Genomic DNA, 22557 nt, shown 5'->3' with positions numbered 1-22557 from the left:
CCCGCTGTCTTCTCTTTCCTCACGGTGATTTCTTCGCGGAAAATACGCAGAACGAGAGGGATTTACGTTGCGCGGGCGAACGGAAGCACGATGTACTTACCGCTGATCCACGTGCCGTTGAAGCTCTTCGGGGATAACGAACCGGAGAGCCATTCCTCCAGGGAAATGCCGGGTGCGCCGTTCCTTCTCGACGCGGTGGAATCCGGGCTGCCGGTCAGAAGAATCGCCGCCGCGATTACTAGGGCCAGCACGATTATAATGACGATGCCGCAGGTCAGTAAACGCCATCGATATCTCTGCTTGTTCTTCGTCATGAGGTCCTGCAAATATTATTGTAAGCCAATTAAGCACACTAGCACTTACCAATACCGTGAAAAGTAATTAATAGATTTCCATCCATTTCATGTAATGTACGCGAGATAAATTATTTTTCTTATAAATTGATAAATTTTATTCTTTCTAATATACTTTGATCCGGAATTATACAATTACCGTGGAATTAATCAGCAAATATAAAAATGTGCATTTTATTTCCGTTTGCGAAAGTAAATTTAAGTAAAATAGATTAGCGCGCGCTAAATAAATGTTATACTTGCGAAATTATGAATTAATATTCAAATTAAAAATAATAGTGTAAGTGTTGTTCAGCGGACTAGGATTAACGTTTGGGAATATATGAATTTGTCACTCGTACGAATTTATCGAATATATTTAATATAATATATTAACTATTATATTCCGAAGCATTGTGTATAAGCAAATGTAGAAAATGTTCGAATATATTTCACTCCAGTTACCGACTGCGTTGGGCTGTTTGATTTATATCAACATTTGTTTGTCCAACATTTTAATTAAAATGTTGTATGCGTATTGCATCACCGGGGAATAAAGTACATTCTGGAAAAGTTTTGTAATATCGTCGAAAATGTTGTCGCGACTGTATCGTACCTGGCGACAGTCGTGTGTAATCAAAATAATTAAAATATCTCGATATTGATATCAATCAAGTTCATTCATAGCAAGTTCCAATTCGCGATATACGTCCGTGTAAATAACGGTGTCGTTTGTTTCGTCTTTTATGAATAATCTCGTATCCGACGACGCAACAAAAATCCTTTCCGTAGTCACAGACTAGTACGACCAATTCCCGAACGAATTCCAGAATCAATTTAAAAAAAAAAAAAAATAATAATAATAATAACTCCGCAAAAAAATAGCAGACCATACGAGAGATATAAACGTATCGGGGATTTAATTATCGCAAAATTTTCACAACGTCCCAGCGTAAAAGATGACGTAATCCCGCGTGTCGTAAATGAGCGACATTAAGTGGCACATGTCAAATGTATCGGTCAAAACCTGACATAATCGGTAAAAAGCCACCCTCGCTTCTCTCTGAAGCGACACTCCCGAACGCAACGGTGTGAGATATAGCGCCGCCGCGATCGCGATATGAGGAATAGACTGCAAGAGAATGAAAAAGAGAGGTACGAGGGGAGGTGGGGGAGTAGTTTCTAGGTAAGCCGGTCTTATCGGGAATTGGATTTCGCATTTCTGGAAAAATAAAAGCCGGCGCCTCTGTCGCCGGCGGCATTGGCGAAACGGCGGCAATCGGCGACGTGCGCGATCCCATATTTATAAATCTTCTTTATCAAAATTAAATGTGATCGGCGCGAATAGTCGGACGTTATCGAGCCGAGGCGTCGCGTCCCTACGAGCTTCATCTATTTCGAGTCCGTCGATAATGAAAATAGATTCCGGCGGTCTTTGAGAAAATGACCAGGCAGGCTAATCAATACAAATAGGTGATAAGTGTTATCAGGTATTTTCGATGTACGTCACGTTGAGAAAATTTTGCTGAAAAGATATTTTATTGATACGAATTATAAGAAGTATAAAACGCAACAGAAGTCGTGGACGTGTAAGTGATTTATGTATAATTAAATGCTCGCGTTAATTGCAGTACAATTGAATCGCAGAAATATGATTTTTGACAAATTGAGCAGCCTTCTGGCTGCTTCGGGAGTTCCACCATTAATTTAGACCAACACATGTGCTTGCGGGATGCTATATTTTTTTATATGGTCGATATCGGTAACGGACAACGGTGCAATGGGCGATTTTTCCTTCGTCCGATATTTTCCTTTTTTTTTTTCCCTTCTCTCTCTCCCTTTTCTCCCTCGATTTCAGAAGCTCCCGCAAGTGCGCACGGCGTGATTTATGAGAGAACGTCTTGACGGCACCGGATACGCTTTTCCTATACAGAGTGGGGAAACGATTTACGGTTTGGCGTTTAACTCACTGTCGCGTTAAAGAACGCGATCTTTCCATTTATTATGCGTCGATGAAACGCGGCTTCTTCAATGAGAACACGTCGGAAGCGACATGATGAAACTTGAACGAAAACGAATCGTTTAAAAGATTATAGGTAATATAAGGTGAATTTTAATAAAGCAATGGAGATTACAGAGAAAAACTTTCTAATGTTTACTGAGTAAATTTATACTTCTAATTTTAAACTCATGTATTAAATATTTTTAAATTAAAAAAAAAAAAAAAATACATATATTTTTAATATTTAATTCTATCACAAAAGGTTTTAAAAAATCAAAATTCGTGATACTACTATCAAATTAAATTTCACTTAAATAATATTTCGAATTCAAATTCGATTTGTTTGCTATTTTTAAAAGTGTTCATAAAAAAAAAAGAAAAAAAAGTCGAAATGAACGATTCGTACACGCACTTCCTTTAACAGAGAAAAAAATAGAAAAAAAGAGAAAGAGTGAGAAAAGGGATGGGTGAGGGATGCAGTACAAAGATTATATTGACAGAGATGATAGGGCATTTAATTCTTCGTGATATAGTGACGTGTTAAACGGCATGAAAAATGCCGAAAATACTACGATCGTAGACGCCTCGTCTTTATACAACCGGTAACTACTTCTATACGCCGATGCGAGAAGGCGCAATAATGGGACACGATAAATATCACAATCTATAACTGCCCGGCATTCCTAGTCGCGATCATAAAGCTTGTCGTATATCTCCACGAAACGAGCGATTTCTCGACACTGATTGCTCTTAATGCGCAAACGTGTTTGTACGCGTATATGTAACGTATATGTACAAATAACGCAGAGATGCAGCGGAGTGCTCGATGACTCCGCGGGCATTATTTTACGCGAAAGAAGCACTCGATTTTCCGATAACGCTCTTATAAAGCAACGCTCCATTGACGCAGCAGCGAACTCCCACGGTTACAAATATACCATTAAATCGCGCGGGTATAAGTAATTGCGGGTATTACACGTATGACTTATGACGCCGAGCTGAGATTACGACGGTTCATCGAGTTTGCGAATACATTTAATTGTCGTTACACACTGATCGATAAATTCATCGTTGCAAATGAAAGCTCGACTGTGAAAAGAATTAATTTTAATTAATTTAGTTATTGAAATAAAAGGAAACTGCTCAGGCGTATTTTCACAAACTTCACGTTTCCAATTATTTAATTAGTAATTTAATTTTTTTTTCTTTTTTTCTTCCTTTTTTTTTATACATTATTGCAGTTTCAAGTTTACACATATTCTACAAATTCTTTTTTCTTTTATTAAGCAATATACTATATATCTCAATTAAAAATTCAAGAGTTATTCGTTTATTAAGTCAACGCATACTTTGATAATACACCCTTGTAATAATAAAGAAGTTTTCGAAAGCTTCCTTTATCTTTCATAATAAACTTCTTGCTCCTTTACGTGCATGCACCGGGGGCACTAATTTCACCCTTTCTCATCGGAAAACATTTTCACTTGCCGAAAAGAAAAAAAGATTCGCCGACTGAAAACGGCAGTCGCGTTTTATTTCTCGTAAATCGCGGATCCGCGGATTCTTTTCCGACGATCAACATCCGCGCGGCATTCATTACCATTAAAATGCATCTCCGACACGGATGCCGGATTCAAATTAACTGAGCCCTTACAATTACGCGCCGTCATTATGGTTATCATTCGTTGCGTTTTTGAGCGAGCCGAAAAGTAACCGTGCCGCGTCCTTTTCAGTCGATTATCGTCCTTTTCTATCCGCATTCGTCGTCCGCATTTGCCGTCTGAATGCAGTTTAAACGCCGCGCCACCGGTAATGGTATTACGTGCAAAGTGCCGCAATATCGAACGGGTTCGTTCCTACTTCCACAAGCGTGATCTCTGAAGAGAATCCCTTCCTCTTAGAATTCACCACGCTATCATCTCGGCAAGTCTCTCTTGCATGCGCCGTTTCTTTAGGAAGTCAAATCGCCAATTAAGAGACTCAAAGTATCGTTCTCGAATTGCGTTCCTTGAATCGCGATTAGCGTTACCCCCCCGTCTTGTTCCTTACCAAAACTCGTTACCGAAACTGAAACTCGGTAGGCTTTAAATGCGAGATAACTTATAAGCAAATTTAGTCGAATTTTAATTCTTCGATAATGGGAAGTAAATAGGAGATAATAACCGATTAAAACTTCACCCATCGGCATTTAATTCACCAAGCTTTCATCGTTGCAAGATGTATTTTCTCGTTACAGGTGATGCTAACAATTAAATGCATTAAGCATACGCCAAGAGGAAAAGTACGCGTATGCTTATTCGTTTTCTCATAAATAAAATTTAAATTTTACCTAATTGTCGACTTTTCATAACATTTTCGCTCGTAATAATAACGAGATAAACATTGAACATAAATTTTCGACATTGTTATCATTGACGATAGGTAAATTCATGAATGAAAAAAATATTAAAATGATATTAAAATTTATACGAAAACTCTTATGTAAAGCAGGTTGAAACTTAGCCTTCAATATCTGCCTTTTGTTTAACATTTCTACGGTACCTTTGGCACAATCCTGCCGCAATATCAGCAATGGAGATCGTAAACTAGTTTGAGTGGAGGTGAATTTTTCGTTTTGCCAAGTCGGCGCACATTCCATGGAACAGTGCTTCTCAAGTCAGAGATCCACGCTTTTGTTATCGAGATTACTCTGAATAATTTCCCCGTCTGTCGAACAATTGCCTGAAAATTATTCGGCTTAAAAATCCCAAAGGCACTTCTAGGTTTAGAAAAATCTAGTTTACACGTAATTTTACATTGCTAACGCAACGCTATTGTTAACGCTACTATTGTTAATATAATTATTGTTCAATTAACTGTAAGATAATTAATTATGTAACCATCAATAATTATATTAAGTTATTATATTAATATAATTATTTGTGGCTATGTAATTAATATTATTAATAATATATTAATAATTGTATTAAATATATTCCTCTCTTCTTGCGGTATGTATGAGCACTACTGTGGAATTTACTGTCTTCGGACGTGTATGACGGGGCACGTGGCGCTGCGGAATCACGCTCATACTTTATCTCGAGAATATTGATTTTCGCGGTCGTTGCGTGAACCACCGCCGGTAGTCGACGGGCAAGTAAAAAGATCTAAAAAATTTAGCGAGTGTGATGGAAGCCGGCCTGGCGAGACGCCAAGTACAGCATCGAGCTTTGAGGATCCATAATTTGTAACTGAGCCGTCAACGTATGGCGTATTGTTATCGAGAGTACTTCGTCCGCGTCGCTCAAAATCGAGTCCAAGTACCGCATTTCCTATCGAAATCCTGGCCGTTGTAAAAAAAAAAAAAAAGAAAAGCGAAAAAAAGGAAACAAAAAGCAAACAAAAATATCACGCATATCGGAGCACGATGATACATTTCTCTGACGTATTGCGCAGCTTTCTCTATCTTCGCGGCCGACAAAACAAATCGGTAGCAGAACCCGATAAAGTTGCATTGATGCATGCGGGATACATTAAAGTTTGTGAAATTTATAAAGTACGTTTTTAATCCCGAAAACCTAATCTTATTCCCGTAATTATTTGCAGTCATTGTTTCAAAAGAAAAAAAAATTAAATTAATATATAAATTACTTTTTACATAAAAGTCTTCTTTTTAGGATTTTTTTTTTAATATGTAATTATGGTAATTTTAATTAAAAATACTATAACTGCGCTAGATATAAAATTTACTTGAAATTGCGCGTCACAAAATAGCCTAACTACATTATAAAAGCCCAATGCTCGCGACATTAAGCCCCAATAGTACTTCGCGTAAATATACGACGCAATTCCGAATATTCGGTGATGGTTTGCGTACATATAGCTCCATGCTTCGGAAATTAAGGTATTTGCTGCAATCGCACGTCGCCCGTCAACGATATCCGGTAAATGACAGTAAATCTCATTGAATCCTATTCACCGGAATAAGCTATGCCCGCGCGCACAAAATTTAGGAGGTACATCGTTAATGTCTCGCACATCGATTACATTATACGAGCGCATGCATTTCGGTATGATTGCCACTTCCCGTGCGCGCATACCGGTTCATTCTGCAAAATTTTCGTAACAATATATAATTTACAAAACACTGATTTATTTCGCGTACTATCTCGCCCACTCGTGGTTTACACGAATGGGCTTCCTCGTATTTTCAACTTTAAACAAAAACGCGCAGGTTCGTCTTTGTTACCTAAATTCTGCAGGGAAATCTAAGGAGATGGTAGACGGTGCGAAATATTTTAGTCCGCGTTTTTTGCGATCTGCACATTTTTTTCGCTAAATATAGTAGTCTTTTTCGCCTCGTCTCAAATTCATTAGTGAACTCGCTGAAGAAGAAACAGACCAAAAAAAAAAAAAAAATTACAATTGAAGTATCTTAAAGCCATGAGCGACAAACCACTATTAAAACGATTCGTAAAATTCACGCATTGACAAACGTGAGATACAGAGTCGTGCAATTTCGCCGTGCATTAATGCACTGCGTTTGTACGTCTTTAACACCCGCGACTTAATTTTACGCGGACGTAACCGTCCACTTGGTTGTTCAATTACATTAACTGGCTCCTAGCCGGCAGCCATCTCCCGCGCACAACCCGTAAATATTCTAGAAAATTCTTCCCTGGAGATGCGCTAACTGGATCGCGTGTGTACCCACTCTTATCCGCAGCACCTCGTTCCATGACTATGAGATGCGGCGCGGGTTCTGAGCGGTAAAAGGGATTTATCCGCTTATCCGATAATCGTCATATCCACGCGAAAGTGTCGCGGGGGCAACGTTTCTCAACGCAAATGTATCATAGTTCGTCAAGGGAAAATAGTGAACTGCGCGGTTTATCGTAGAATTAAGTTATTTCACCGCCTTACGCCTCCCGTCGTCGAGCTCGTTCTCTCCGAGATTCTTTTCAACCGCTTTCGCCGACAGGTAAAAATTGAACGATACGGAATAAAACCAAACGGGACAATTTATCGCGTTCCGATATTGCAGATGAAACACCGCAACGGTGAAAATTAGATTCGCTCCGCCAACATATCTTTGATCGCTTTACTTCTCGCTACTCTACTGTGGGTCACACACGCGATCGAATTCATTCTTCAACCTTTGACAGCATTTTGTTTCTTTCTTCTCACTCTCTCTCTCTCTTCAATTTCGTTTAAATTTTCCTCCATTTCGTTTCTCGTTCTCTTACTTTTTATATTCGTGATTCAGGAGATATTTAATATTCCGTTATTTTATAATTCATTTGTTCTTATTCGGCAGCCTATACATTTTTATATATATTTAAAAAATTTAATTCAATTTAATTATATTTTATTCAAATAGTTACAATGTTTAATCGTTAATTAGTTCGTTATTATCTTCGGAATGTAATAGAAATCGCTACGTTTTGCGCCAGAGAATACTACTCTACCTACTTTAGTCTACTCTATTTGTTCCTGTTTAACTTTCCTATCATTCCCGCGATTTTCCCTCTTCCATTTTCGCTTCTCCTTCTCTCAGAAACTCACTTTACTAACGCCGAAACTTGCAACTTTTTTTTACGACGCTCAAATCGCTCATTTACTTCGTGAGAAGTTTAATGAGACTTACAGGCCGAAATGGTGCTCCGAGCATTTTACGAGCCGTCGGAAGGACAGTTCCTCTTAAGAAAAAAAAGGAAAAAAAAGCGCACGGCTCGCACCGATCGTGTAACAGGCATATTTACGGTGTGCTTAAGTGGCGCAAAGTTGAAGCACAAGTAGCATTCAAGCCGCGGCAAACGCGTTTATCGATGAAAAGGCTTTTCGAACTTCACGTGCAGTTAACTTCCGTATTACGGGATGAGAGTTAAATGGCAAGCCACATACGAGACATTCGACTCACTTGTGAGTTTCGACTTGTTCCGAGGAAAGTAATTTCTGCGTCGCGTCACGCTACAAATGAGAAATCCTGTCATCGTATTGAAAAATGTTTCAAAAATTTTACGCGATATCAGGTACGTTATACATATATGTATATATATTCTTTATTTAGGATAACAATCTTTAAAGCCATCGATACGTCAAACAAATCCAAGCACTTTTGCGTAAAAGTTAAATGGAATATTGTGGCATAGGGTTTTTTTTCTCAAATAAAACTTTTAATATTTAAACTTTCCGCAATAATAAATGAGTTGCGCGTAAATTTACTTATTAATTTCAGAATGTAAAACTTACAAATAAAAGAAAAATAAATTCTGTCATTATCTGGATAATCCTTGTTCTACGGTTTTCGCAAAGAGCCGCGAAATAAAGTGCAAGATCCGAGTAGGTACTCATAGATAGTTCTTTAAAATTTACCCGTTACGTTAAGAAGCTTAAAACACGAGGAAATCCAATTTTATCTTTTTCAAAAGATCTGCCGGTTACGCGAAACGAGTCAATAACTTCTCTACGTAAGCTTCTACGTGAAGATCTCGCGTCCTCTGTTCTCGGACTCTTTACTTTCGCGAAATGGAAGGAAGGAACTATAACGTGAGATGTATTTATCTGATTGTGAAGTTTTTGAAACATTTATCTTGGAAAAACGGATTTTCCGATGATTTATAGCGAGCGGAACCGAAAAATTTCTAGTTTGTTCTTTAAATTTGTTTCGCGATATGTTTCGGCGGTGGGTAAATAAAAGCAGATTTCTTTTTCGCAAAACGAAGACGTCGCGAGCGAGCGCGCGACGCGCGACAAAAATGAGAAAGCGTCTCTGAAAATGACGGCCGAAATCCTTTGTTGTCTTCGTCGTGCCGCTTCGCACCGACCGTGTCTCAAAAATTAAGACTGTTAAGCCCTTCCGAGTGGAAAGTCATGAACTTATAATGCGCGACTTACAAGTTTCGTAACGCAATTAATACTAAATCGGAGCTTTGCAGCGAGACTACTCGCTCGAACAAGTTGACGATCACGGGAGAAGATTGAAGCTTCTGTCTTTGACAGTCATTGCTATTTCCGTCGGTCTCGCGGCGGTGCATTAAGAGCCAGCCTCGACAGGGATTTCCAGCGGAAGTGCCATCGTGGAGCGACAGGATAATTTGTCGTTGCATCTCGGCGCGAATGACGCTCGCGAATAAAACTCTCCTGCGGGATAGGCGGGCGAAAGGGGGTTGTTACAAATGGGATTCCGCGAGCCAAGGACGTAGCGGAATTTGTCGACGTTACTGCCGTCTTATTTTGATAAACGGCGTAGACGCTTTGGTAACGAGAAGAACGCGTAATCCGGGTTAATTAGACCGCTATTACTGTAAATAAGCGAGCGTTAAATCTCGCGCGCCGCTCTCCGTCTTTCTCCGCAATAAGTCGATCGGATTGGGGTGTTCCTCCGTGGACAGTATATAGTCCCGCTAAATCCCGATGAATCCGACCGTTCTCCATCGGTACGTCTTTCCGGAAATCGATGAGAGAGAGACGAGATATACGAGCTAATTTACATAGCCGACTGGTGTAACTCCATTCTTTTTTTTTTTTTTTTTTGTACCGAGGGGGATTACGAGCTCAATTAATGTTTATAGAAATCTCAGCTTATGGTGAATAGAGAAATGTTGATTTATTTTTTATGTTTTCACGAAAGACCATAGATGATTAAATTTTCTTAGATCTTGAAAGACAGAAATATTAAGTATAACGCGTGTCTGCTTCCGTAATTATAATTGCAATATATAACATTAGACAAGCAACAATTAAATTAAACAATAGCGGTATATCGATATGTTTCAAATTATAAAAAAAAGAAAATTAAATAACTGTATTGTTATAATTCAAAAATAATTGAATGGTATATTATTTTTCAGTTAATCAATATCTCGATATTATCGAAAATTTATTCAGGGCTTTAACTTTTTACACGCAGATAAATTTAAATGTAATTATTCCTCCGGATATAAATAGCCTTTCTGGAATATCTTTATATTTATAACGGTGTATAATAACCCGGGTACTGTCCTAAACCAAAATGGTATTTTATTTCCGCTTCGAGATAAAACGTGTAGCACTGGAAGCAAGCCAGAGCACACCACGCAGATTTTCTGTCGCCTTAGGCCAAAGGAAAACTAAATACAGCAACGTGCGCACACATGGTCCTTTCTTCGAGATAATAAAAATTTTACGTCACAGCATACGTCTAATATTTTTTAAAATATCAGCACATTTTTTTTAGAGTCTTTTAGTAAAATCTTATCGCGTACAGTTAACGATTACAAATTGACGAAATTTTTTTAAATATTATATTCACTTTATACCTCGCTGACAAATCGTATTACAAATTTTCATGTAGCTTAACCTTTGAAAATATACAACTATTAAAATCCTTCTAAAACGTTTCGGGAAATCGGCACTTAATAAATAAGATACAAAATAAATTATTGCTTTATATCGGCTGTACTTGGCTTGCTTTACGCCAAGCGAGAGTCAACGTCGGCTGTTAAATCGACAATTTTGAGGTTTGATTTAATTTTAATATTTAATTAATATGTCCAGGCAAAGACGATCTTGACGATTTTCAAGATCGAGGACCACCTGGTGGAAGTACCGTCTTTGTCTGGACATACAAATTAAATATTACAATTAAATCGAAATAGAGTAAAAAATAGATAGGCGCGGGGGAGGTGGGGTGAGGCGGGGGGAGACTAGTGAGAGCGAGCGCGAGCCTACGTGTCGCGCGCTAGGCATATTCCCCCACCACTCCCACTCTCGCTTTGTCCTTCTCCAGCGGTCGCGCGGCACACACGTACTACGCACAGCACAGCAGCCACGTGCCGGAATTAATACGTATTCGCGTTCAACGAACACCTCGCGGTACGAGACTTCCTTCTCCTGTCCATTCTCTGTGTGAGGAGAGCACGTGTGATTCTCCGTGTGAGAGGAGCACGTGTGATTGCGTCTCCTTTCTTTAAAGTAAGTTGTATCCTTACGCGTTATCTCTCCGGAGTCTTTTAATTCAGAAGTGTTGTGTAGACTCGCGCATTTTTATCTAATTATCTGTGCTTTTTGTTTGCATGGACCAGTGCGAGGACAGAGTTCAGACAGTCTGAGAGGAAGCACTCTGACGGGAAGCCTGATATTCTGAGAGGAGGAGGAGGCCTCGGAAAGGCATCGTGCTTCACCGGAGCAACTTCAGAGGTAAAAATCATTTTTATAAAACCCAGAACTAATAGCTTATACTTGTGGCATCTTTAAAATTAATATATATATATTTTTTTTGTTGCAGATCGACGCAGCTGCATCCGCGCCGGTCATCAACGAGTATCGTCACCGCCGGAATTAATTATTTTACGAACCGTAGCCGGTTCGTCGGCCGTTTCGGGAGTTTCGTTAAGTATTCGGTCGTATTTTTTTCGCATGGCTTTATTCTGAACGCGAGTGCCGAGCATGGGACGCGCGAAAGTGATCATAGTAAATTTTCGCGATTAAAATCACGGTCGGAGTGTTCGCGAGTTACTTGTGCGCGGAAGGATGGCTCGACACGTCCCATCTGAGAGGAGGAGGAGGCCTCGGATAGGCATCCTGCATCGGCGGAGCAACTCTTAGGTGAATATACATTTTTTAAAATAAAATATTAAATAAAAACCTTTACCTTTTTTTTAATTAATTTTATGAACCAATTTACATGTCTACAATAATATATTTTCTTTTATGTTACAGCCAACACCAGAATTCTACAACTCCGCTGAAGCTCATGCAGATTGGTGAGTCGCATGGTTTTTTTTCGTAATTTGGAGTTGGGTTTCTTGAACCGATAACACGTCGTCGATCATATTTTATTCAATTATAATGACGCACACGAATCGGGACCTTTAAAAAATAGCACGCGAAGCGTGCGCATAATTCTAGTATATTAAAAAAATTTATCTCACCTTGAGGAAAACCCGACTTGAATATTACGTCACTCACTTAATATTTAATTAAAGTCTCTTATAAAATAGCACACGCGTAGCGCACGCATAGTTTCTTCTAGTAGTAATAAAATGAACAAAGGGTGGGAGAAGTGTTAAGGGTGGGAGAAATAAAAATGTATAATAAAATATTGACGGTAAAATCGACGAAAGTAATTTAAGAACAGACGTTTGCGACACGCGACATTGTATTCCTACTGACCCTCGGCGACATTCAATTACTGATCGAACCGCTCAGATCGCGTCGGGAGAGCCATGAAATAAGGCTGATATACTTTAGGTCCGAATCGCAGGGAAGTAATTTAGTGTACCTGACAGACGCTATAATCCCGTATAACGAAATACACGAGAAAACGAGAGAATCCCCGAAGCGGGTCGCCGAAACAACCGATCGACATGCGCTACGTATGTCGGGGATCACATACACGTGTACGGCACCGAGTACGTACGTGATGCTGCGTACTGACAGGAAACTGATTGTGGCCTAGAAAGTACCGAATCGGACGAGTCGCCGAACGACGCTTCGCGACGGAAGTAATTTTCCGCATATGCAGCACGCCGCGCCGCGCAGATAAAAACGAGGCAAAGTCTCGAGTTCCAATCCGTACCGGCGAAACTTGGCACTTTTATGTCATCGCAGTGCGCTAAAGAAAATTAACTTTCGGACTCGGATGAAAATATATATCTCGCGCGTTTGATTTTTTGCGAGTACCAAATTGGCTCGTGGAGAAAAAAAGAAACGTCGAACGATAAGAAAAATATTAATGACCCCCTTCTTGAATTAGACACGAAACTGGCGCTAACGCATAACAAAAAGCAGCTAATTTCAAAATAAACTCGGTGCACGCGCAATTAACGCGTCTGTAAACTCCGACTGAGATAATCTCCAATTGAACGCGAGTTAAGCAAACTTTGTCCATCATCCGTGCTATCATTACCTAATGGCCCATTAATCAGCGTTGTTACGCAATTGTCCTCTGTGTACATTACGGAGATAGTATGATCGCGCCGGTGCTACTTTTCAAAATAGAATGTGCAAAAAGAAGGTAGATAGATGCCTCGTCCGCAGTCAAAGCTCATGCGAACAAATCGCGGATAAACAAACGGCAATAATTTTTCGCATGTAACTTTATTTTCCGTCGTGAATCACGAATGATAGAATTGAGTTGACTACGGAAAATCAAACTTTTTGTTTTTTTCTTCAAACTGCAATATATCTCTAAGATATTGCATTCGAAAATTTTTACGTATTTAATCTGATTTAATCCGATAGTCCTCCAATCATAGGTAGTATATTATAAGAAAGTCAGTGAGCTCTACCGATTTTTATCTTTATCTAGAAAAAAAAAAAAAAAAAAAAAAAAGAGGAAGCACCGAGTAAGACTAAACTGCATTATTATGAAAAAAGTTAACTTCTACTAAATAATCCAATAATAATATATTATCAAGAATATATATTTAATTGAGATATCATTATTCGATATTAATATTCCGATTAAATATAAATGCGATTAAACCGCAAAAGTGTGACACGTTGCCGTCAGCGCATTGTAAAATATGCAGCGCCGCGAATGATTAATTAACGAAAATTGCCGCACCAAATGGTTATAATTTCTCATTATTAAAATTGATATTTATGTGAGTGGGTAAAATATCACGGGCGAACACAACTAGTCGGATTATTGCCGGTGCATTTCTACCGAAAGTCGACGAGCGAAAAGAGCTTCGCGGAGACGAAGGTTGGACCGGGCTAGAGGAAATGAGGTTGCATCGGAGGAAAACAACCCGGTCGTCATTTGTATCCGCCATTATCGTAGCTGCAGCTACTTCCGGTGAATGCGCCGTCATTAAACGAGTACAGGTACATAGCCAGGGAATACGTCAGTATCAGATAACGAATTTTTCGAGCCCAAAATTCGTTTATTTTTCAACAAAATCTATAACGAGTTACAATATAATTGCAAACCACCTTCGTTATTAATTTAAATCCGAGGTATAAAACATCCCGATTAGATAAAACAAAAGCATTTCAAAATATCGAACACTTTGTGCTTTATTATAAATAAATAAATAAATAAAAAAACGTGATTGTTAATAGCTTGATTAAAAAAAAATAAATAAATAAAATTACAAATTTTTAATTTAAATACAGAAGAAATTATCGCAAAAGTAACTATCAAATAAACATGTAACAATTAATGAAACAATAATAGTACTATAAAATAAAAGTTAAGATCACGTCAGATTTCGCCTGAAATTAGTTTCAAGACTTCCGAGATTGTTACGAAATTTTAAGCGCACGGGAAAAGCAATGGGACGTCATCGGACGCCGCTTTGTCCGTTCCTGAAATGCTTGTAACCCAGTTGATGTTGGTCGACGATGCTAAATACGTGAGATCCAATTTGGATCTATCCCAAAATTCAATGGAGACGCGGCGTACATGCGCTCATTGTTATACGAAACCAGCGCGCCGGTATCCAATTTCTGAGCAGCCATGAAAGAGTATCGTGCACTTTCGCGATGTTATCCGCGGTGAGTGCCCTTTCCTCTTTACAGAGTGGGTCATGAGCGACTCGATAAATCCACTATCGTATTCGCAAGCTACTCGGACGAATTAAAAGCCGGGGAAGCGAGATAACGAACGGGATAACGTATTATCTAATTGCACCGCTCCTTCGCTCGCTAAAGACGCTGCCGACGTAATTGATGATCAATAAAGATAACATATCTATCGCGATATTAACCCCGTAGTAGTAGCGCGCCGTAGCTATACATATAATATAAGGATTATCGCTATGGAATAATGCTCCATTCCGACGGCGCAATATGCGAGGTAAATAAATTGAAGCGGAGATTGATATAACTTATTCAGAGTGCATTGCAGAAGAATCAAGAAATTAAATTTCAACCAGAGAAGGTAAAGGCAAAATAACTTAATTAAATTAAATCAGTTGTTTAAAAAAATTAGATTAATTAAAATATGTGGAAGACCGAGAATAATTTAAACTTAAATTTGAAGAGTATTTCACGGAAGCTTGAAAAGAAAATTTTAAACGAAAAGAAAGAAAGAAAGAGGGAGAAGACTGGATAATTCAAACCCGTTATTAGGAGAATTAAATTAATAAAAAATATGTAAAAGATAAAAAAAGAAATTCTATTCTATTCGCGATTAATTTTTCTCAAAAACTTTCTATTAAAAAAAAAAAAAAAGAATATTTAGTTATCGCCAATGTTTTACTAATATTTAATAAACATTTAATGACACGGTGCGCTTTCATGCGTTTATAAAGTTTTAATTTTCGCGTTGTATGTAATATTTCAAGACGTTTTTACGAATTATCATTGAAATTCTTCACGAATCTCGCAAAGTTCAAAACAGCGTGCACTTGCAATTTAGCATGTATCAAATTATCCGAGATTTTTCGACTTACATTGGATTCAGCTTTCAATCTGGATTTAAAATAGATCCGGCTTCCTGAAGAAGAGCCGAATGCAATTTTCTCTTTCGCGATATTACCCGAAACGAAAGTAGCAGATTCCAAAAGTCAATCAATAAAACTAAACGGATCGCTTCCTTTTTGCAGCTTTAAAACTGCGGCACCAATGTAGTATTTATGCTTTTAAGAGAACTTTTCTCTTGGTTCATTAATTCTATCGCGATAAAATAAATTACGTGATATATCCCATGTATACGAGACTTATAAAAAATCTCGCTATTCTTAAATATTCCAAATTCTTTTTACATTTATACGTATACAAATTTTTTTTTTTTTTTTTTTCAATTACTTTCTTTTCTTTTTATCTTTTCTGTTGAAACGCTTTTCTCCTATCAATGACGTACATTCATTTACTTTTTTCCCGATCAAATTTTATCGGAAGCGAGCTTTGCACCTGAAGGTTTTCCTCACAGAACTGGAAAACGTCGATATACGATTTTCGTTTATCAGAGGAAATACAATTTCGAAATACCTACGTTTTTCTTATCAAAGTTTCTTACTCGGAAAAATAACAAATGACAATTCGCGTAAGTTATATTTTACAATTACTGAATTATCCGATTACGTAAAACGTACATATTTATTCCCGCGAAGTCAAGAATGCGCGGAAAGAGCGGTAAAGAATAAAGCGGTGAAAATAAATTAGTTGTACAAATCACCTTAGATGTTCTTTTTCTACTTCGGCGCTCGCCGTTTGGTCATACGATCACATTTTTGCACCAGAATGTAATTTACAAATAAAGTCTACTTTAATACAGTTTCGGTAGGTTAATCGGGCAAAGTTATCTTTACACAGCAAGCATTCTCTTCATTAGTCTTTGACTGAATATATCTCACGTGTTCCTAGAGACGCGCGGGTACATGACGAACTTCTAATCTCTTTGGTAGTTTGTACATGCTGCTATGACAGAATGGAAAGTTCAGGGCCGCGTACGACACGTTGCAACATCAAATGTTACGAGTTTGCGTTGCTTACGTACTGCGTGGCAGTGCGTACTTGTCATTGACAGTTAAAAGATATAATGTTCAAACTTGCATATTGGGTTTAAGAAAGTAACTGCGAAAGTTATTCGTCCCGGAGAATACATTTACCTAAGTTTCTCCCTCCCCTCCTATTTTACATTGTAGAAGAGAATTACGTAACGCATTTCGAAACTCCCGAAAGTTCGTTCGGGCGATTTCATTTTCCCCGTAACGAGATCCACTTGTAATCCGCGACCGAAAGTTACACAGCAAGCCACATACGAATGTCGATGGGTGTGACAATCTGCTTTCCGAGATCTCGTAATCCTAATCGCAATTGTCAGACCGCTATATATTGCGCGTCCACTTGTTCGTCGGTAAATAGCGCTTTGGTTTGCCGTGGCGCACACAATACAAATCCTTATCAGAGTGGCACTCGGCTAATTGTACACCCGCTGTCTATGTAGAAGGGCGTGTAGTGTGAACCAGACACGGGGAAGCGATATCGAAGTTTCGTTACGAGCCAATGAATGCCTCCCCCATTTATCCACAATGAGAATTCATAGCGGCGGGGTCACAGCGTAATCTCATTTCGCACGTCTTTCTTCCGTCGAAAGAAAATGTTATCCTGAACTTTTACGTTTATTTCCCGACCGAGAGATTTACCACGCACCTGTTTCACGCCTCGTCAAAATCGGCACACCTTTAATCGTTTTGTTTTTTTCTCGCTATCCGCGTATCTCACCAGAGATGTAAAAATTAATATAGGCGTAATTAATAAATGAATTTAGAACAACAATTTAAATTAAAACGGAATAAAGTACAGGCTCTGCAAACGCGTTTGAATTAATTACTCCAATTTTTATATGCGTAATAATATGAGTTTCGCGCAAACTTTTGCGTATTACGTATCGCGGAGATGAAGCGCCAGCTGATTACGTCGGAGTATAATAAAGGGGCTGTATGTGAACGATTTCACCACTATCGTATTAAATATGATTTGCGGCTGGGAGGTACAACCTTTCGACCCATCCTATAATAAGCGACAGGGTGAAAGTATGAGGACAATTTTCTTTCCGGGAAAATATACGCGACCCCGGCATTAAACCTCTTCTTTTCGCTTTAACGCGCGCCGTGAACCGTGCGGACCTTATGGAGAGATATGGCGGATTAAAAGGGCCCTGTCGAATACACCATGGCGCGTCGTGGAAACTTTAAGACGCGAAAACGCGATGAGACGAGCGAGCGTGATATGATGTCGTAGGGCTTTGCACAATTAAACGCGCGAGGCGCCGTAAAGTTTATCCGGCGCGTGCTGCTGCTAAAACATGAAACAAAGAACTTGATGCAAGAACCATGTAAGCCAAAATTTTAGTTAAGTAACTTCGGTAAATCTCCGTGAAGGCGATATCTATTCCGAAACACCCTTAAACATCTTCGTGTAGATTAACGCGCGTTTGAAGCTTGTAAGTTTGAAAGTCAGAGCTTGACAAAAACTATTAAGAGACAAGTCGTGTGATCGACCAAGTTTAATCCATGATAAAAAAAAAAGGTTCAATTTTACGGTTCTTATAAAACAAAAAAAAAATATAATGTTCGTAATAAATGGGGCCGACAATATAGCGGTAGTCTTTCCTTCCTTACGATTTCATGTACGCCAGCGTCGTGAAGAGAATATTGGATTAAAAGGTTCGTATATTGAGAATCTTGCCACGCGACACAAAATGTCAAAAGAATTCATAAATTCTCGAAAAAAAACTATCGTGTACACTGAGCGACAGATATAGCATTTGCTACGCACATCACGCTAGTGTCATGTACATACGAGCGGCATGCGTATAAAGATCAAAGTTCGCGATATTAGATGTTAGCGAATGAAAGATAACAGCGTATGAAAGTCCGACGTTGCGATTCATGAGTCTACCGTGCGTGCACTAGCAAGTAGGATCGAAGGTACGTACGAAACTGCAAAACCATTGCGCATTCACGATTTCAGATAGCCGCATCGACATTTCTTGCGTATTCGAAATTCCCGCTGACCAAGATTTTTATCATTGATCAGAATTGCCATTGTTTCCATTCCATTTTTTCCATTTCCAGTAAATTATAAGTCCCGATAGCTTATCCCGATAGTTTATCAACCGTTTAAATGTTGCACGACGTAAAATAATACTAAAGCTCTTGACATTACAACGCGATTTAAAAATACAGATGTCTCGATTGTAACAATGGTTCAAAAATAATTGCAGGCGATTAATTCTGCAAGTAATAAACGACAGAAATTCACCTCCGCGCTGTTACTCGAGCATCCTACTCTCAGATTTCTTCGCCGTCCCCGCAAAACACAACACTCACGAAAACGAGGTTAATGACCGTCGCGCGGGCACTAATTACCGGATCGCGCGGAACTTTACACGGCGCTCCCCGATGTTAACAGCGCGCGACGCGCAATTCCGCGAAATACACGAAATATTTCTCAACGATCGATAATTCACGGTTGTATTTACATTACATAAATCGCAACGATTCGTGTGTTACTATCCGCTTTTGGGGAAACGGCTCTACGAATTAGATACCGCAAATCGCCGCGATAAATTTCAACCTCGTAGCCAAACCAAATTTAACTTAATCGCTGAAGAAACAGTTATTACGTAAACAAAATATGATTATTTGACTTTATTAATTTTTTTTTTTTTTTTTTTTTTTTGTACTTTGCATTCACTTCAAATCGGAATATGTAGTAAATTTAGTGAGCGGTCTTCGCTTTGACTCGCTCGCGGGACGTGAGCCACGGAGTTAATCACCGAGATCGAACCGTTAAGAAATAAAGTTCCCGAAAACGGCTTTTTGTACGAAACGATTCGTGTCGTTATCTATTCGAGGCGTTATCTGCGCTAGCGCGAACTTGAGCGAGCGGAGCTCGCATTGACGAAACGATGACGATGTTTTCAACTGAACGCGGACGAGATTGGATGCTTTCAATCCCGCCTCGATCTATTCCGCTGTATTCCGCTACGATTTCGTTAAGCTACGTAGGTTAAGAAGTTAAGTCGCGCGAAATAATTGCTTCGATAAATTACTCGCTTTGGAACTCGAACTGTACTCACGAATTACTCACGAATTACTCACGAATCGCTGCTTTTGGGGGATTAATCAGTCGCGCGGCTTTGCGCGAATCGTTAATTGTAAATGTTCTCGGTGGATACTTACGTTTTCGAAAGTCAACCGTGCGACGCCACCGTGCACCCCGACGTTCAAAGATAACGACTTCGTGCAAATCCGAAGCGCGAAAAACAAACTCCGAAGCTGCGCGTCAATCCACCCGACGTTGCGACGAAATATTTCGAGCTCCGCGAAATAAATTATCGCTGCTTCGTATCTTGAACCGTCACACCGCTTGTCATTTTATATCAATGCGTCTTATTTTGCATTCCCGATTACAAATCAATCGCTGACACACTATCGATATTTTTCCGTTACGTCAATCATTCGAGATGCAATTCGACGCGCCGCGCAATGAAAAATGACGAGGCTTTTAAATCACGAGAAAGAATTTAAAACGCCATAGTAGTCGAGTCATTATCTCTATGAGATAATAACTATGTCATTGATAAGAAAATAGATAACGCTGTAATTGAAACAAGTATGCTATCTCTTATCGCTTTTAATTTAAAAAGAAAAAAAAAAAGAAGATAAATGTCTTCATTCACGAACAAGCTATTTTTGTTCCCATTTTGTCGACCAGAACGAAGCAGTATCGCACAATTAATTAGAATAAAAAAACGATTGCCACGGTAAACAAAATTATTTGATAAATTTCTTTTTGCTAGTCACCGCCGTTTTTTTTCGGGTCGATTGTAAAATATTTATTCCACTCGCAACGAGGTTTACGCATCTTATTACGGAGCTCCGGAGCCTTTTACCTGATACGGGATGGAAAATTGAATCCACGGGCGGAAGCGGCAAGAAAGACAGAGCGAGGTCTCGTACAAGAAGAGTAATTGCTCAGGCAATTTAACTAGCGCCGATGTTGAGTTGCCCTCGCAATATCCCAGTGCTGCCGATACAAAGCGGAAACATCTCACGAAAATGTTTCTCATTTGCGACATTAATCCCGCGACACGAACGTCATAAAATAACGGGAAAAGTGAAAACTGGTAGAAAGTCCGATCGGCGAAAATGTAAAAGCCCTTTGAATAATATTTCGCGACGATCGCGAGATAAATCCTCCTTTTAAATTAATATTACGTTGTGTAATAATTTCTTTCTTAGGAGCACTTTATTCATCGTTGTCCAAGCAATTTGAAACAGGCTGCTAATTATACGCTAAGCTACTAAAGTTCCGTAGAATAAACAACGGAAAAAGCACTCTTTTTTTCTTCTTTTTTTTCCAGTGCGAGTTTACAAAAGCTTTTGCGGCTAAAATAAACGCAGACGCGTGAAGTAATCTCCTTCGCAAACGTAAAACAATAAGCTTTCAATTCCGTCAATAGTGCGCTCGTTTCTAGCTAATTTATTAAACTATTAAACGTCGTGTTCTAACTGCCCTAAAAACAAGATAAGAACGTTCATTCAAATCTAATTATCCACCTATATTATATTAATTTACGTGGCGGCGAATAGAAATGTGAAATAATTCCTTTTTTTTTCTTTTTTTTTTTTCGTAAAGAAATATTTGTTCTAATAATATTCATTGTCACGTCGTTGCCAATGCGATTATTATCCATGGATTAAAGTACTTGACTTGACGAGAAATTTTAATAATCATAAGGTAAGGGACTTTTTCACATCCAGCGCATAATCGTATTTAAATTGAAAAAAAATAAACTCGAAGCTAAAAAGACAGACAGAGTTGTCGTTGAACACGTAGTAAAATTTTATAATTCTTACAATTGTTCGTGAATTTTATTACGATAAAAGACAATATTTCCATATTTCTTAGTAATTTGCCGCACGTAAAAAAAAAAAAAAAATATTTCCAGCGTATTACGGGGAAAAACCGCTGAAATTCTGCACCCGTCGTTGAAATACTTGCAAATCAATCGCCGGCACGTATCTCAACAAATTCCAAAGTAAATGTCAGCTAAGAACGCCTGTTCAACATGCGGGAGAGATTTCTTCCCGTTTCATCAAACTTCTAGGCCGCTCTTTGAACTTTAAACCTCGCTCTGGCTGGCAAACATTACCCCATAAATGTTCACGGGCGTTTACGCAACCGAGTATGAGGAAAGTTACTGACGGTGGTAGCAATTCGACTACAACTTCTCCCAATGCGTCTCTAACTTTCGACGCGCTGACCTCCGCGACTTGTTTTTACCGGCGTATTGAAGACTCGGTACAGATCCTTAAATGTTTGGAAAGTAAGAACTTTTACTTAGGTAGAGAGTGGATAACGATGAGATAGTGGAAAGAAATTGTTTCCGCAAAGAAACAGCAAATAAATCTGATACAGAATCAACGTTAATAAATATTGCTTGTTTTTTCTTGTAAACAACTCATTAGTCTCGTGTATAAAAAAAAAGTTTCAAATTATCAAATAATTCAAAGAAATGCGATATAACCAATGCTTAAAAATGGTAACGTTAATTTTAATCGTTAAAAAAGACTTCGCGAGCCTTTGACAGATTCGAAAAAATATAGACGTTCCGATTAATCAATCTTTCTTTCTTGTGGCACGGGGGCACTTTTCTATAATGAAACAGTGAGTACAATCTTTCAAAAGGAGTAGACATAGACGAAAGAAGGAAAAGAAAAAGCTCTAGACGAAACCACTCGACAGTTTCCTCTTTTCTATCAGAGATTATAACGCGATCCATCAACATGTGCCGTG

At 38.7% G+C, this 22557-nt stretch overlaps 1 protein-coding gene across 9 annotated transcripts in view; it reads right to left on the bottom strand.

The window, feature by feature from the left end:
* Positions 1 to 22557, bottom strand: part of LOC139113851 (venom dipeptidyl peptidase 4) — a 248684-nt gene that overhangs the window by 91280 nt on the left and 134847 nt on the right. For 8 of the 9 annotated variants that reach the window (XM_070675285.1, XM_070675287.1, XM_070675281.1 and 5 more), the window contains one exon: positions 101 to 320. In XM_070675285.1, coding sequence (XP_070531386.1) covers positions 101 to 314 — 214 coding nt within the window. In that variant the 5' untranslated portion in view covers positions 315 to 320. Of the gene's footprint in view, positions 1 to 100; positions 321 to 19937; positions 19957 to 22557 lie in introns of those variants that run through there. The other variant, XM_070675286.1, reaches the window with a different exon arrangement.

Source organism: Cardiocondyla obscurior, linkage group LG03, assembly GCF_019399895.1.
Source record: "Cardiocondyla obscurior isolate alpha-2009 linkage group LG03, Cobs3.1, whole genome shotgun sequence".
Lineage (NCBI taxonomy): Eukaryota > Metazoa > Arthropoda > Insecta > Hymenoptera > Formicidae > Cardiocondyla > Cardiocondyla obscurior.
Note: the sequence above shows the minus strand (reverse complement) of the source record. Positions and strands in the feature narration are given on the sequence as shown.